This window comes from Zootoca vivipara, chromosome 3 (genome assembly GCF_963506605.1).
Source record: "Zootoca vivipara chromosome 3, rZooViv1.1, whole genome shotgun sequence".
Classification (NCBI taxonomy): Eukaryota; Metazoa; Chordata; class Lepidosauria; order Squamata; family Lacertidae; genus Zootoca; species Zootoca vivipara.
The window spans coordinates 59,432,311-59,446,896 of record NC_083278.1 but is presented as its reverse complement, the minus strand read 5'-3'; the positions used below and the strand labels follow the sequence as shown (position 1 = coordinate 59,446,896).

General features: G+C 44.7%; 1 protein-coding gene across 4 annotated transcripts in view; it reads right to left on the bottom strand.

Moving 5' to 3' along the window:
- ARFGEF3 (ARFGEF family member 3) overlaps positions 1 to 4,851 on the bottom strand; it is a 70,833-nt gene extending 65,982 nt beyond the window's left edge. For 3 of the 4 annotated variants that reach the window (XM_035108881.2, XM_060272717.1, XM_035108883.2), the window contains exon 1: positions 4,377 to 4,851. In XM_035108881.2, coding sequence (XP_034964772.2) covers positions 4,377 to 4,461 — 85 coding nt within the window. In that variant the 5' untranslated portion in view covers positions 4,462 to 4,851. Of the gene's footprint in view, positions 1 to 3,668; positions 3,747 to 4,376 lie in introns of those variants that run through there. The other variant, XM_060272718.1, reaches the window with a different exon arrangement.
- Between the last annotated feature and the right edge of the window lie 9,735 nt (positions 4,852 to 14,586).

Genomic DNA, 14,586 nt, shown 5'->3' with positions numbered 1-14,586 from the left:
AGGTCTAGGACAGGGGTTGCCAACCTTTTCAGGTTTGTGAGCACATTCATATTTTTGAGTGAGTGCTGTGGTTGCCACCTTTCTGGTCATTTTTCTCCCTCAGTTCTGCTCCTCACGGAGAGAGACAGTATGCACACAAATACTTCGTTATTTCCAAATGATCTGAGTAAAAGTAGGATTCGACAGAATTAATCTGAGCCTTGAGAAGCACATAGAACCAAAGGAGGAAGTGAGAAAGAATGGTGTGCTTTTAACTTCTTCCTTCAGCTCCATGTACAGGCAACTCCTGTTTTAGATGTGACAGATATTTATTTATATTTTATTTTATTAGATTGATGTACCACTCTTCATCACAAGACAGGTGTGTGATTGCTCACATGCATACAGCGCTGAACCTGGAAGTGACCTGGAAACTTGATAAAGATGTCACTGAAACATCACTAAAAGGGCGAAATGGGGACAGGGGTAGAACAGGCCTTTGCAGGCTTTTCCCTTTTCATGCACTTTCACGCAAGCGCGCAATGACCGCATAAATGGAGGGCTGCCTGTACTTTTCAAGGGAGAAGAAGGTAACCACCTACCACCACCTTATGACCAAGCAGGCAGTGAGTGGTGGAGCTCAGAGGCTTTGTGGGTGCCAGAGAAAGACCTCAAGGGGCACCATTGTGCTCTTAGATGCCACACTGGACTCCCCTGGTCTAGGAGATAAATGCCTTCCTGCCTCCATGTTATTCGGAATGACAGAATTTTCAAACCATCTCAAAACTCATGTGTTAGGCAGAAGCTATTGGAATGGTGAGGGGCTGTAGTTCAATGACAGGGCAGATGTTCTTTGGCATCTCCAGGCAGGGCTGGAAAAGATCCTTGCCTGAAAACCCTGCAGTGCCACTGCCAGTCAGCGTAGACAATACAGAGATTTCCCACATCAGTATTAGCAGGTGCCTCTGTGGCATCAAAGCCATTTTGCAAGTAGAACAGCACACTCGATATCACGCAGAGTTACAGAGAAAGATTGTTTTCTGCTGCTCCAGAGAAGCGGACACGGAGCAATGGATTCAAACTTCAAGAAAGAAGATTCCACCTAAACATTAGGAAGAACTTCCTGACAGTAAGAGCTGTTCGGCAGTGGAATTTGCTACCAAGGAGTGTGGTGGAGTCTCCGTCTTTGGAGGTCTTTAAGCAGAGGCTTGACAGGCATATGTCAAGAATGCTTTGATGGTGTTTCCTGCTTGGCAGGGGGTTGGACTGGATGGCCCTTGTGGTCTCTTCCAACTCTATGATTCTATACTATGTGCAGGCTTAGCTCACATGTCCTTTTGAATTACTCTGCTTTTCTTTCCACTGCTTTGGTACACTTCTCGTGGCCCAAAGCTGATTGCTTGTTTCCCACTGAAACTGGCAGAATGAGTGTGAAAGGCAGATCAGCATGTATGTCTTTTATCCACAAATTTTCTTTTAAACAATAATAACTTGCTTTTTCTAGGGAAAATGCAAACAAGTGGCAGCATGGGAAGGAAACAATACTTAGCAAGCACAAGATGGGGGGCAGTTTGAACACATGGGGCTGCCCTTGAGGACTGTTTAGGAGCCTCTGACAGACTGTTGCATTTTGCAAAACTTTCTCTTTAAAGAGGTGGTGGCTCACTGCAAGCACGGTGCTCCAGCATCTGCCCTCATAAACACTATTCAAGGTGCTGGCTGTCACTGATATAACCTAAGTTCAATGTATCTAAAAAATGCTTCCTTTACTAGATTTTGTTACAAGTGCAAATTAACAATGTAATGTGCAAAGGAAGTTTGAGGCAGTTGTCTTGGCAATGAAGCTTCCAACTCCTAGTCTACAAAGTGCCTGTGAATATTCACAAGCATGACTGCATTTTTTTTTAATGCAGACATACTGTACATATGGGACCCAGGTGGTGCTGTGGTTAAACCACTGAGCCTAGGGCTTGCTGATCAGAAAGTCGGCGGTTCGAATCCCTGTGACGGGGTGAGCTCCCGTTGCTCGGTCCCAGCTCCTGCCAACCTAGCAGTTCGAAAGCACGTCAAAATGCAAGTAGATAAATAGGAACCGCTACAGCGGGAAGGTAAACGGCGTTTCCATGTGCTGCTCTGGTTTGCCAGAAGCGGCTTTGTCATGCTGGCCACATGACCTGGAAGCTGTACCAATAATGCGAGATGAGCGCGCAACTCCAGAGTCGGTCACGACTGGACCTAATGGTCAGGGGTCCCTTTACCCTTTACCTTACTGTACATATTGCTTTCGGAGGCGTAGGTCGATATGTGCAATTAGTTGCAATTCAGATCACAAAATTTCAGTCCAGATGAGGCCTTATTTAAAAGTATAATTTTCAACAAACAGCTCAGCTTGTGGCCCACACACAAGGACATGGAAACTACTGCTCCTTATTTGTGATGCTTCTGTGCTCATCATTATAGTTTTCTCCTCTAGTTAAGCATTCCTATTGCATTATTACTTATCATATCTATCCCGCTCTTCCAAAACTGTATTTCTTCCTTTTTAAACCATCTTGAATAGCAAACAACTATCCATACAAATCACGCACAATATCCAACAAGTTTAACATAAACCATGCATTTTAAACAATAATTAAAAATTTGCTTAAAGGGTTGCCCACAGGTGAGCTGCTTCATTGCCACTCTGTAAGAGAGGTGTGAGAAAACACTGTTTCCTAAGCAACACATTTTATGAGCACCATTACAATGCAAGGGCACCATTTCTTCCCAGTACATGTGTCCCTTACATTAAAGGTAAGAGTTTCCTGCTCACCTGGCTGAAGTGCACCTTTGCCTAGCGTCTTAAATATGTGCACTCATTCACTAAGCAAGCATGTTAAATTAAGAAAGCCAACTCCTGAAGCAGTGCAACATCACAATTGCTTATGGCATGACCTAGCCAAAGCTATGCATTTTTAAAATTCCCATTGACTTCAGCAGACATTATACATTCCTGGTGAAAATAAGAAGTTTCCCTAGCTTCCCTTGCCCCCAGCCAAAAGGCCATGCCCTTCAGTCACAAACTTACAAACCATTAAAGTTATTTTCTCTTCTGCCAACTCCAGAACATAAAAACACCACCACCACCATCTTTGGTAGAATTTTGTGGAAGGACATCTATTTTAGAATAACCCATGTGTAAATCATGCTGAATACATAGATGGAGAGGAATATATATAAAAAGGAATATTACCAAAAATTCACTGTGAAAATATTAACCAGATCAACCCATAATACATAAGAAAATAGCCCCAGAGCAATTGGCACAGACTGCCAATTCATATTTGAAGAAAGCACCTGCTGCTAATAAAAAGGTGAGCAGCATAGCTGTCAAGTTTTCCCTTTTCTCGTGAGGAAACCTATTCAGCATAAGGGAATTTCCCTTCAAAGGGGGGAGAACTTGAAAGCTATGGTGAGCAGAAACTAAATTTTCATTTTAACTCATGTTATAACATGGATGTGGCTCCTTCTACAGAACCTGGTGAAGTGGATGAAATAAATCTCTTTGGTTGGTTTGAAAAAGGGCAATTGGTTAGGCAGTCAGTCACGGGAGAGAAGCAATTACCATAAGTCTTTCTACCCAGCAGATCTGAATCTTCATTTAGCTGCCCTCATTATGTCATTATACTTCCTTTAAAAAAAGCCATTACCTAGGGTTATGCCCATTTTGTAAACAGCTAACCTGGCTCAGTTCAGCATTCTGCAATGAAAGAGCACAACCCGAAGTCAATTCCAGAGCCCCCCCTTTTTTTTTTTGGTTTTCGTGTTTGTTTGTTTTAAACGCTGCTTAATTGGGCGCAGGATAAAAAAAAACGGCCAGGAATTGAAAGCTGGTGTTTTGATGTGCCGACTGACAAGCGCCGTTAAAGCAAAGCGGAATTATTGCAGCAGGTTGGGAAGATCCGCTGAAATCATACAACTAGAATAGTCTATAGCAGAAAAGATTTACTGGGGTGGGGGTGGGGGTGAGCTGCCAAAGAAGAACCCCACTACATCCTAGACATAGAAGCAGCTCTGGCAAACACTTGGGCTCAGTTGCCCTGTAGGGATCTCCGCCTGAAGCCCAACAGAACAGATCGAAGGCCAGTGGGATGGATGCGGGATTAGAACCGTCCCGGTCATCCGAAAGCAAACACAAACACCACCCCCTCCTCCTGCAACCCACAACACAAGCACAACCAAATCGGCGCGGTGCTTTGATGCCTTCTCTGCTAACGGGATTAGGCATCAGAGTAATATCTCTCGGATCAGGTATCCGAAGCGCCCACCCAGCAATGCCTGCTCGCCTAGGAACTAGGGAAGGCTGCCCTCCGGCGCCGGGGAAGAGGAGAGTCCCTCTCTCTCGCCCACTTCCTTACCGCTGGCGCAGGTGCAGCTCTCCTTGATCGCCTTGTATTTGTTCCCCGAGGCTTCCTTCTGCAGCTTCTTCAGGATTCCTTCCATCTTGCCTCTTGGATCCTCCAGGGATCCTTGATCAGCAGCAGCAGCAGCGCCGGCGGCGGCAGGCAGAGCTAAAGGGCGGCGGATCCTCCTCGCTCAGCGCCCTCTAAGCGGGGCGAGCAGCGCGCAGCATCCCACCTCCGCCTGCCGCTGTCGGTGAATCATGCTAAGCTCCACAGCGGCGACACGTCACCCTGCGCGCCTCCTGCCTCCGCCTCCAGCAGCAAAGCCCAGCAGCAGCAGCAGGTTCCTGCGGACGGTGGCGGCGGAGGCTTCGCCAACCGGAGGGAGGGAAGGAGGGGCTCCGTCGCCGGTGCTGGCTGATAGGCGGGGTGGAGAGGATCAGATTCGCCCGGAGGAAGCTGTGACAACAACAGAGGCCACCACTCCCTTGCTAGGCGATGGAAACGGGAGCAAGAGGGGGAAACACAGATTTTGGAGAGGCGGGGCTGCATCGAGAATGGATTTCGAGTGGGAAAGGCTCTGCTTCCTTTCCTTTTCCTGGGAAATCGGGCCTGCGGAAAAGGAAAAGGAAGCTTTATCCGCTGGGCTGCAAAACCCCTTTCCTCGCCTATCGGAGCTGCGTAGGGGCAGGTGAGCGAGCTCAGCCCCGCGTAAAGGAGACGCGTAGCTCTTGCCTGGAGCGAAGTCGTCAAAGATATCGGAATAAAGGCTTTAAAAATATCTTTTACAGCTAGGGATGCTGACCACTGGGTGTTTTTTTAAAAATAAATGCTGGTTATTGTTGTCTGGGGTCACGTATTTTGTTGAATAAACAAAGTGTTTTGAAAGCAAGGGATCACCTCTCTTTTTCACTTGACCCATTTGATTAAAATACTTGAAAATACAAAATGCATAATAAAAACAAAGGAAAAATCCTTCCTCCCCACCCCCTCCTCCTTTGCCACTTGACACAACCCTGCAAACACTTAAAAATCCAACACTGCCTCTACCACCGACCAGGTATTTTTCAAATCACATGCTGGCCATGGCATCCATATATCCTGCAATCGAAAGGACTGGCTGGTGTCTTTAAGGAATGGCTTTCTTTTGGGGGGGAGGTGGGGGTTATGTTTTTCATGTTTCATATAGAGATGAGGTGGCTGTGGCCTTCTATGCATTTGTTGTACTACTACTACATCTCCCATAATCCTTATCTATTGGCCATGCTGGCTGAGGCTGATGGGAAATTGAGTTCCTGGGTGCCTGCCAAAGGCTCACATCCCAACAAGGGTCCCTTTGGTCAAACATGGTTTTGGTTCACATGTTCAGATATGAGCATTGTATATGGCCATTGATTATAAATTTGCTTTTACATTTTGTTATTTTAAAAGGCCACTTATAGCTCTAGGAGCTTTCTCCAGCATAAAAACAGTCATTTCAGTAAGTCAGAGGTTTCAAGATATATGTTTGTCTGCCATTCACATCATATATGAAAGCAATGAAAAGATTTTAAGGGCATTTAGCACTGTGTTGGATAGGGTGACCACTTCCACATCATTACAATAAAAATAAAAATAAAAATGCAGCATTAAAATAACTTTTAAAAGGACAGAGATTTTCATTATATTTGCATATGCTAATTTTATCTGCATCGATTCAAATGGAGAAATAGTTACGACAATTTAAATGGAAATGCAATACACAGCTCTCCACAGAGGGAGAGCGACCTGCGACCAAGTGCTAAGTGCTAAGTGCAAGGCCCCTGCTCACTCTTCTTATGAGTTGGGTTGTAGGTTTGAGCCCACATTGAGCAAAAGATTTCTGTATTGCAGGGGGTTGGACTAGCTGACCCTTGTGGTCCCTTCCACCTCTACGACTATGAGTTCTTTGTACCTTTAAACTGAATTTGAACCGAACAGCCCTTCAAACAAAGGACTGTTGAACAGAGGACAGTTGTCTGTAAAGAGGGATACATGGCCACCCTAGTGTTGCAGCAGGACTTTTTCTTTGTTCCACTTTTGCAGAGAATTGGCTCAGTAGGTGGGGTGGAGTTGTCAACATTAGCTTGCTGGCAGGTAGATTGCTGCAGGTGGAAGGGAGAGACTAGATTGGCTTCACACCTCCTCACCCTTCCCTTCCCAGTAAGTAACAGTGACCCACCTGCTAGAAAGCTGACGCAGCAACTCTGCCCCACCTGGTGAGCTGCTTCTGCTGTTGTTTGTTGTCCAGTGATCTGTGTACCAGGGCAGCCTGGTAAACTTCTGATTGCCCAAACAGTTTAAACAGTTCCAACCCAGGTCATTTGGATAAGTGACTCTCAATACATAATGCATTTTTTTCAGTGTTAGAACTGTGTTTCATGAAATGATTATCATGGGAAATAGAGACATCATTGTAAACATATGATACTTTTAAAAGAGTTTATTAGCAGAAGTTGTTGTTGTTGTTTAGTCGTGTCCGACTCTTCGTGATCCCATGGACCATAACACGCCAGGCACTCCTGTCTTGCACTGCCTTCCGCAGTTTGGTCAAACTCATGTTCGTAGCTTCGAGAACACTGTCCAACCATCTCGTCCTCTGTCATCCCCTTCTCCTTGTGCCCTCCATCTTTCCCAACATCAGGGTCTTTTCCAGGGAGTCTTCTCTTCTCATGAGGTGGCCAAAGTATTGGAGCCTCAGCTTCCTTCCAGTGAGCACTCAGGGCTGATTTCCTTCAGAATGGATAGGTTTGATCTTCTTGCAGTCCATGGGACTCTCAAGAGTCTCCTCCAGCACCACAATTCAAAAGCATCAATACTTTGGTGATCAGCCTTCTTTATGGTCCAGCTCTCACTTCCATACATCACTACTGGGAAAACCATAGCTTTAACTATACGGACCTTTGTTGGCAAGGTAATGTCTCTGCTTTTTAAGATGCTGTCTAGGTTTGTTAGCAGGTTAGCAGTTTGTCTAGGTTAGCAGAAGTGCTTATATGCTAAAGGCAGGTACTTAAAGTACAAGGAAGGCCTCTATGGGAAGCTGTAAGCATATACTGGGAAAGGGTAAACTTTCTGATCTGGTGACTTCAGAACATTGTTATTGTTGTTGTTTACTATATAAAAATAATTTAAACAATGGCTTCAGAAAAAAAGACTGTGGTGCCCATAGCCACCAAGGTGTGAATTGCGAATACTGTACTGTAGCTGGTTTTTGTTCCTAGAATCCCTTAACATGGCATCATCTGCCCTCTAGTGGCAAAGATGTGTTTGGCATTTGTTCCTAAGCAATGCGGACTCACAGTAGTGAGATCAGGAAGAAGTTTCTGACAGTAAGAGCTGTTCAGCAGAGGAACAGACTACCTCCATAGGTTATGGGCTCTCCTTCCTTATAAGCTGATGTTGGATGGCCATCTGTCATGGATGCTTTAGTTGAGATTCGCACATTGTAGGGGGTTGAACTAGATGACCCTCGAGATCCCTTCGAGGGCAAATTGCTAAAATTTGTTTTAAGCAGCAGTGGTGTACACACCTTCTTGGTTGAAAATCACGTATGAAGAAGAAGAATTTGGATTTGATACCCCGCTTTATCACTACCCAAAGGAGTCTCAAAGCGGCTAACATTCTCTTTTCCCTTCCTCCCCCCACAACAAACACTCTGTGAGATGAGTGGGGCTGAGAGACTTCAAAGAAGTGTGACTAGTCCAAGGTCACCTAGCAGCTACATGTGGAGGAGCGGAGACGCGAACCCAGTTCCCCAGATTACGAGTCTACCGCTCTTAACCACTACACCACACTGGCTCTGAGTTGAGGATGGGCTGCAGTTCAGTGGCAGAGCATCTGCTTTGCTTGCAGAAGGTCCCAGTTTCAATCCCCAGCATCTCCAGGTACAGCTGAGAACGTTCCCTGCCTGAAACCCTGGAGAGCCATTGCCAGAGAGTGTGAAAAAATACAGAGCTAGACGGGACCAAATGTCTGGTTCAGTATGAAGCAGCTTTCTATGTTCCTACTGAACTGAACTGGACTTATGTCTGAGTGAACATGGATAGGATTGCATTAGTATGCTGTGCTAAAAGTGGAATCATGCGCAGCTCAATCGTATGCATGTATCTACTGAGATGCAAGTCCCATTGAGTTCAGTGAGACTTAATCCTAGGTAAGTGCGTATAGAACTGCAGCTGGTCAGCTTCTGAACGTAAAACAGTTTGCAATTAAAATCCTAATCACTCAAGATTAAAAAGAATCCTAACAATAAAACAAAACTGAAGCAGCAGTGAAAAGAGAAGGTAGTGTCCAACTACCGGTAAGTTTTATTCAGAGTAGAGCCATTGAAATTGATGAACATGACTAAGTTAGGTCCCATAATTTCAACAGGTCTGCTTTGGTGATTTTCAAGCTTAATGTAAGAAGAAGATTTATTTTGATTAAGCAACAATGGAAGGAAAAAGACCGTCTTCTTCAAAAGGCATTTCAGGGTTTATTCTCAGAGATATCTACACAGGGCCAGCTCTAGGTATAGTTCCGGTGGCGCCGGGCCAGCAGGCAGGGCGCTGCGCGTTGCGAGGGTGTCGGAGCGTTCTCTGCACCTCAGCGCCAGGGTGCCCGACCTGCTCGAGACTGCCCTGTATCTACACATTGGAATGACATAGTTATAGCCTTCCAAGGACTGTACCACTTCAAACTGAAACTGGAAAATTGCTTCTTTGATTGTTTTCCCCAGTTTAAACAACAACACTTAAAACAGAAATAACTTCACTGCGCACAGAAATATAGCATGCCAAGGGGAGGAGTTCCAGCCTAGCTACTTTTCCACCTGCAAGGGTGTTATTGATTTATTTATTACACGACAGAGTAATCAGACAGGTGATCTCCCAACTGCAGTCTGAAGTGGTTCAGTTCAATAAGTGTGGTGTCTGTTTCTAAAATTGAAAGCAGCTTAGTTTAGTTTGGATGACTTTGGTTCTTACCAGAAAAGGTTTGCATAGTCTTAAACCAAAGGGAGATTTAAAATCACTTACTAAGGGTGGATCTGATTTTGCTTAAGGGTTGGACTACTTGTTAAGAACAGCATCATATTCAACACTGGCCTGCATCTGGCCGTAAACATTTAACCAACAGCCAAAAGGCTGACTCACTGACATTATTGACAGATTTCTTCACCTGAACAAGTTACACCCATTTAATAACACTGATTCATGAAGGGTGTATGGGAGAGTTTGCAAGCAGAGTCCATCCCAAAGGTCTCATTGTGATTCACTTGAAAAAGGAGTATCATGTAGCCAAATCAGACATGACAACAAGGCTGTCATTTGTGTATCTGCCCCTTTCATATAAAAATTCAGACTAGGGTGTGCCTTACTTCAACAGTAAAAGGAAAAACTTGGGAGATGGGTATTAAGTCCCTCTGGCCTTCCTGTGCCTTACCTGCCTTTAGTTGATTGCACTTACTGTATCTTAGTTTCTGGCTCTGAATTTAAGTCATGCATCTTTGGATGTGTGGGTGTGAAATGATAGGACCGGTAGATTGATTGACAAAGAGGCAACATGAGCATGGAGAGTTCCATCCACTTTTACTCTCAGTGAATCCTCACCTGTGCATGCCATGTATGAGTGGGATGAGCACATCAGAAGAAACACCTGCCTAGTGCTGTGTCACATATACGTTGGCTGGGCTTACATACAGACAACACAAAAAGGGTGTTTAATAAAGCATTTTCCAGCAGAGGGCAGTATAAAAAAATTCAGTAAGAGGTTCTTCTACTATCTACTTCATGGGTAGGCAAACTAAGGCCCAGGGGCCGGATCCGGCTCAATTGCCTTCTAAATCCGGCCCACGGACGGTTTGGGAATCAGCGTGCTTTTACATGAGTAGAATGTGTCCTTTTATTTAAAATGCATCTCTGGGTTATTTGTGAGACATAGGAATTTGTTCATTTCCCCCCCAAAAATATAGTCCGGCCCCCCTGTTCTACTTGCAACCAAATCTAATGACATGCACATATGAATCAATCAAGGCTGGAAATGGATTAAAATAGTTTAGTTAATTATCCACTTTTAAACAATTCGGTAGATGAAATTATTCACCAGTGGTTAGAATCATAGAATTTTAGAGTCGGGAGGGACCACAAGGGCCATCTAGTACAATGCCCTAGAATGCAGGGATCTCAACTAGATCATGCATGACAGATGACCATCCAACCTCTGCTTAAAAACCTCCAATGAAGGAGAACCCACAATCTCCTGAGGAAGTTCGTTCCACTGTCAACCAGCTCTTACTGTCAGAAAGTTCTTCCTGATGTTTAGTCCTACTCTCCAGAGCAGGAGAAAACAAGCCTCCTCCATCTTCCCTTGAGATATTTGAAGATGGCTACCATATCTCCTCTCAGTTTCCTCTTTTCCAGGCTAAACATACCCAACTGCCTCAACTGTTCCTCATGAGGCTTGGTTCCTCACCATCCTGGAAAAAAGTGACAAGTGGGGTACTGCAGGGTTCTGTCCTGGGCTTGATACTGCTCAATGATGACCATCTTCAAATATTTAAAGGACTCTCACATGGAAGATGGAGCAAGCTTGTTTAGAGAATAGAACCCAAACCAATGCTTTCAAAGTACAAGACAAAAGATTCCAACTAAACATGAGGAAGAACTTGCTGATGGTAAGAGCTGTTCAATAGTGGAACAGACTAACTGGGGAGGTTGTGGACTCTCCTTCATTAGAGATTTTTAAAGAGAGGTTGGATGGCCAACTTTCCAAGACTCTTTAGCTGTGATTCTTGCATGGCAGAGGGTTTAAGACAAAGATATTTAGACTCTTGATGTGCCAGAGCCCCTTGTCATTATTATTGCTATATGTGCAGGTCCATTTCTTTACTCATGGTTTCCAGAGGGACAAATTAGATGCAGTTATGTATCTTGGTATTCCTTAAACACAGTAATTACAAATACTGGGGAACCCAGTCCATAAGAAGACAGAGACAGGAGACTTATCTCTTCACTCCCCCACTGCAATCTGATCAGAAGTGAGATTGTGCACCCACCCACTGCACAGTAAGCAAGTTGGGTCAGTTTTATTTTTAAAGCCACAAAGCCATCATTTGTGTTAAGAGGTAAAGATAAAACGCTCCAAGATCACAAGTCAAGTGTGTCTTCAAAACCAAATTTAAAAGCATCTGATTCAGAATAATGAATTGAATAAGTGTTACTCCAGCATGCTGATCAAAAACCAGTTACAGGAAGTTACAGGTAGGTAGCCGTGTTGGTCTGAGTCGAAACAAAATAAAAAAAATCCTTCACTAGCACCTTAAAGACCAACTAAGTTTTTATTTTGGTATGAGCTTTCATGTGCATGCACACTTCGTCAGATACCAGTTACAGGAAGGTTAGTGTTTCTCATACACACAAAGAGCCTGAGGGCCAAATTTGACGTGCACTGAAATGCATAGCAGGCAGCTGTGTATCTTGTTTTTCCTTACCTAATGACAGGCTCAGGGGAGCCCAATTCTTCTTTCACTTCCTTATCAAGTTCAGAATGGAGATTGCACACACTCCCTGGTGGCTGGAGGAGCCTTGGAAAGAAGTCCCACATGGCATCAGTGGGTGGCGAGGATATAAGGCAACATTTTGTTGCAGGTTCCACTTGATAAAATTCAGCAGCAGACAATCCTCCCTGGGCTCCTTTGGGATTATATCCACATCTGGAAGGTGCCAAGGTCTAACCTACAGGTGCAGGAGTAATAAAATATTGAATTTGTAGAACGTAGCCAGTAGGGCTGTGCACTGGATTCTGCCAAGTCCCAGGCCAAATCGGGCCTCTTCAGACGGATTTGGGCATTGGTCAAATTGAGTTGAGACAGCCACATGTCTTTGCAGGTTGGGTTGGATGGTCCAGAGTGATCTGGAACTGATGTCAGGGAGAGGGTAATCAGACAGGAAGGAGAAGGGAGCATCAGACAGAAAAGTCCACAAAAAGGTCAAGAGCTACTGACTGTTGGCTGGGGGGCAAGAAAGGGCAGGTGCCTCTAGCAGTGCAGACCTTTGTCCCCTACGGCAATATCTGTAGATCTGGCACTGATTCCCAGGAGAAGCTAGGTGCCTGATGCTCCCTGACTCTCCTCATGCCTCTACTCAACAGTTGTACTACATTGAAGCCCCCCCCCCCGCATTAAAGGTAAAGGTAAAGGGACCCCTGACCATTAGGTCCAGTCGTGACCGACTCTGGGGTTGCGACGCTCATCTCGCTTTATTGGCTGAGGGAGCCAGCATACAGCTTCCAGGTCATGTGGCCAGCATAACAAAGCCGCTTCTGGCAAACCAGAGCAGCACATGGAAACACATTAGGGAAGTTTTGTTTTTTTTAAAAAAAATGCAGGACTGAGGTATTTAAAACAAGGAATGAAGGGAAACATACAAGGGACCAGACAGGAGTGAGTTCTCTAAATGCATTTTTTCTGTGCAGAGTCACCGTTTAAACTAAGTCTGTTTAGTTTCATCCCCATTTGAGAAAGAATAGGTGAGGTGCTGTGACAGGCATGTGCAAAATCTTACATATTGTGTGAAATTTTAATATAGCCATGCTTAGTACAGGCATTTGCAAGCCAACTTTGCATCTGATATTTTGGAATGTTCCAAATTCTGTACTGGCAATGCTCTAGGCAATGCTCTCTTCTTGAAATTCAGATCAGTAGGTATCTAAAAAGCACAAAAGAGGTGTTAAGGGAAATCATTTTAAGGTGGAGGCCCTATCAAATATAATTTGTAGTTGTCCATTGCAATGAGATCAAAAATAAATTCTAAATTTGTGAGCTACATAAAATCTTGCCTAAGTGCTCCTGGTTAATGTTAACTATGGTTTGTTTGAAACAATCCAAGTTGAAATCGTGGGTTATAAAGGTGGCTTTTTAAAACAAACCAGTTAACATCAAGCACAGTTTACAGTTCAGACAACATGCTAAGTTGCAGTGAAGGGAATTAGAAAGGGAAAATTCCCAATTTCTTCTATAAGGAGCGCATCAGTACTGGTTGCGAGAAGCAGAGGGAGAGATTAGACTCGTTGCCTTCATGGTAAAATGTGGATTTAGCTTGACATGAAAACATGGCCAATAAACAGACAAGCTCAAATTAGATGACAAGTCTTCCAAAATCTGGTTCGCTCCAGATGTTTGGGACTACAATTCCCACCAGTCCCAGGTGGCTGGAGTTGTAATCCGAAAACATATGAAAGGCACCAGGTTGGGGGAAGGCTTAGGCCATGGGTTTCCAAACTAAGGCCCGGGGGCCGGATGCAGCCCAATCGCCTTCTAAATCCGGCCTGCGGACAGTCCGGAAATCAGCATGCTTTTACATGAGTAGAATGTGTCCTTTTATTTAAAATGCAGCTCTGGGTTATTTGTGGGGCCTGCCTGGTGTTTTTACATGAGTACAATGTGTGCTTTTATTTAAAATGCATCTCTGGGTAATTTGTGGGGCATAGGAATTCGTTCATTTCCCCCCCAAAATATAGTCCGGCCCCCCACAAGGTCTGAGGGACAGTGGACCGGCCCCCTGCTGAAAAAGTTTGCTGACCCCTGGCTTAGGCTCACTGAACCCAAAACCTTTTAAAGGTTAGGGAGTATGGGCTGGATAGTCCAGGCTGAAAAGGTGACTACATGGGTTAGGAATGTACGAAAGATGGAGAGATTACGGAAAGCTGTCTGAGAGATTTGTTAATGGTGGAGGAAGGGGGATGTTGCCTTTGCTCTGCCTGCCTGATGCACGGATTCTGTTTGACGTCCAAGGTACAACTGGATGCAGCATACCTGCCAAGTTATCCCTTTTTTACAGGGATTTTCCCTTATGCTGAATAGGCTTCCTCGCGAGAAAAGCGAAAAGTTGGCAGCTATGATGCAGCTTGCTCTTAAGGAAGGGTAGTTCAGTCAGTGCAGCAGGAGACTCTTAGCACCTCAGGGTTGTGAGTTCAAGCCTCAGGTTGGGTGAAAGATTCTTGCATTGCAGTGGGCTGGACAAGACCCATGGTTCCCAACGTGGGGCATTGATTTTTAAGAGGGGCAATTTGAGAATGAGTTATTAACGGTGAATGGCCTTTTAGGCTTCCTCCACGTGAATAGGAGATCACTTTTTGAATAATAAGAATTACATGTCATGGGGGGGGCGCATCAGGATTTTAGAGATACTTAGGTGGGGCTTGGCCAAAAAAAGGATGGGAACCACTGGAC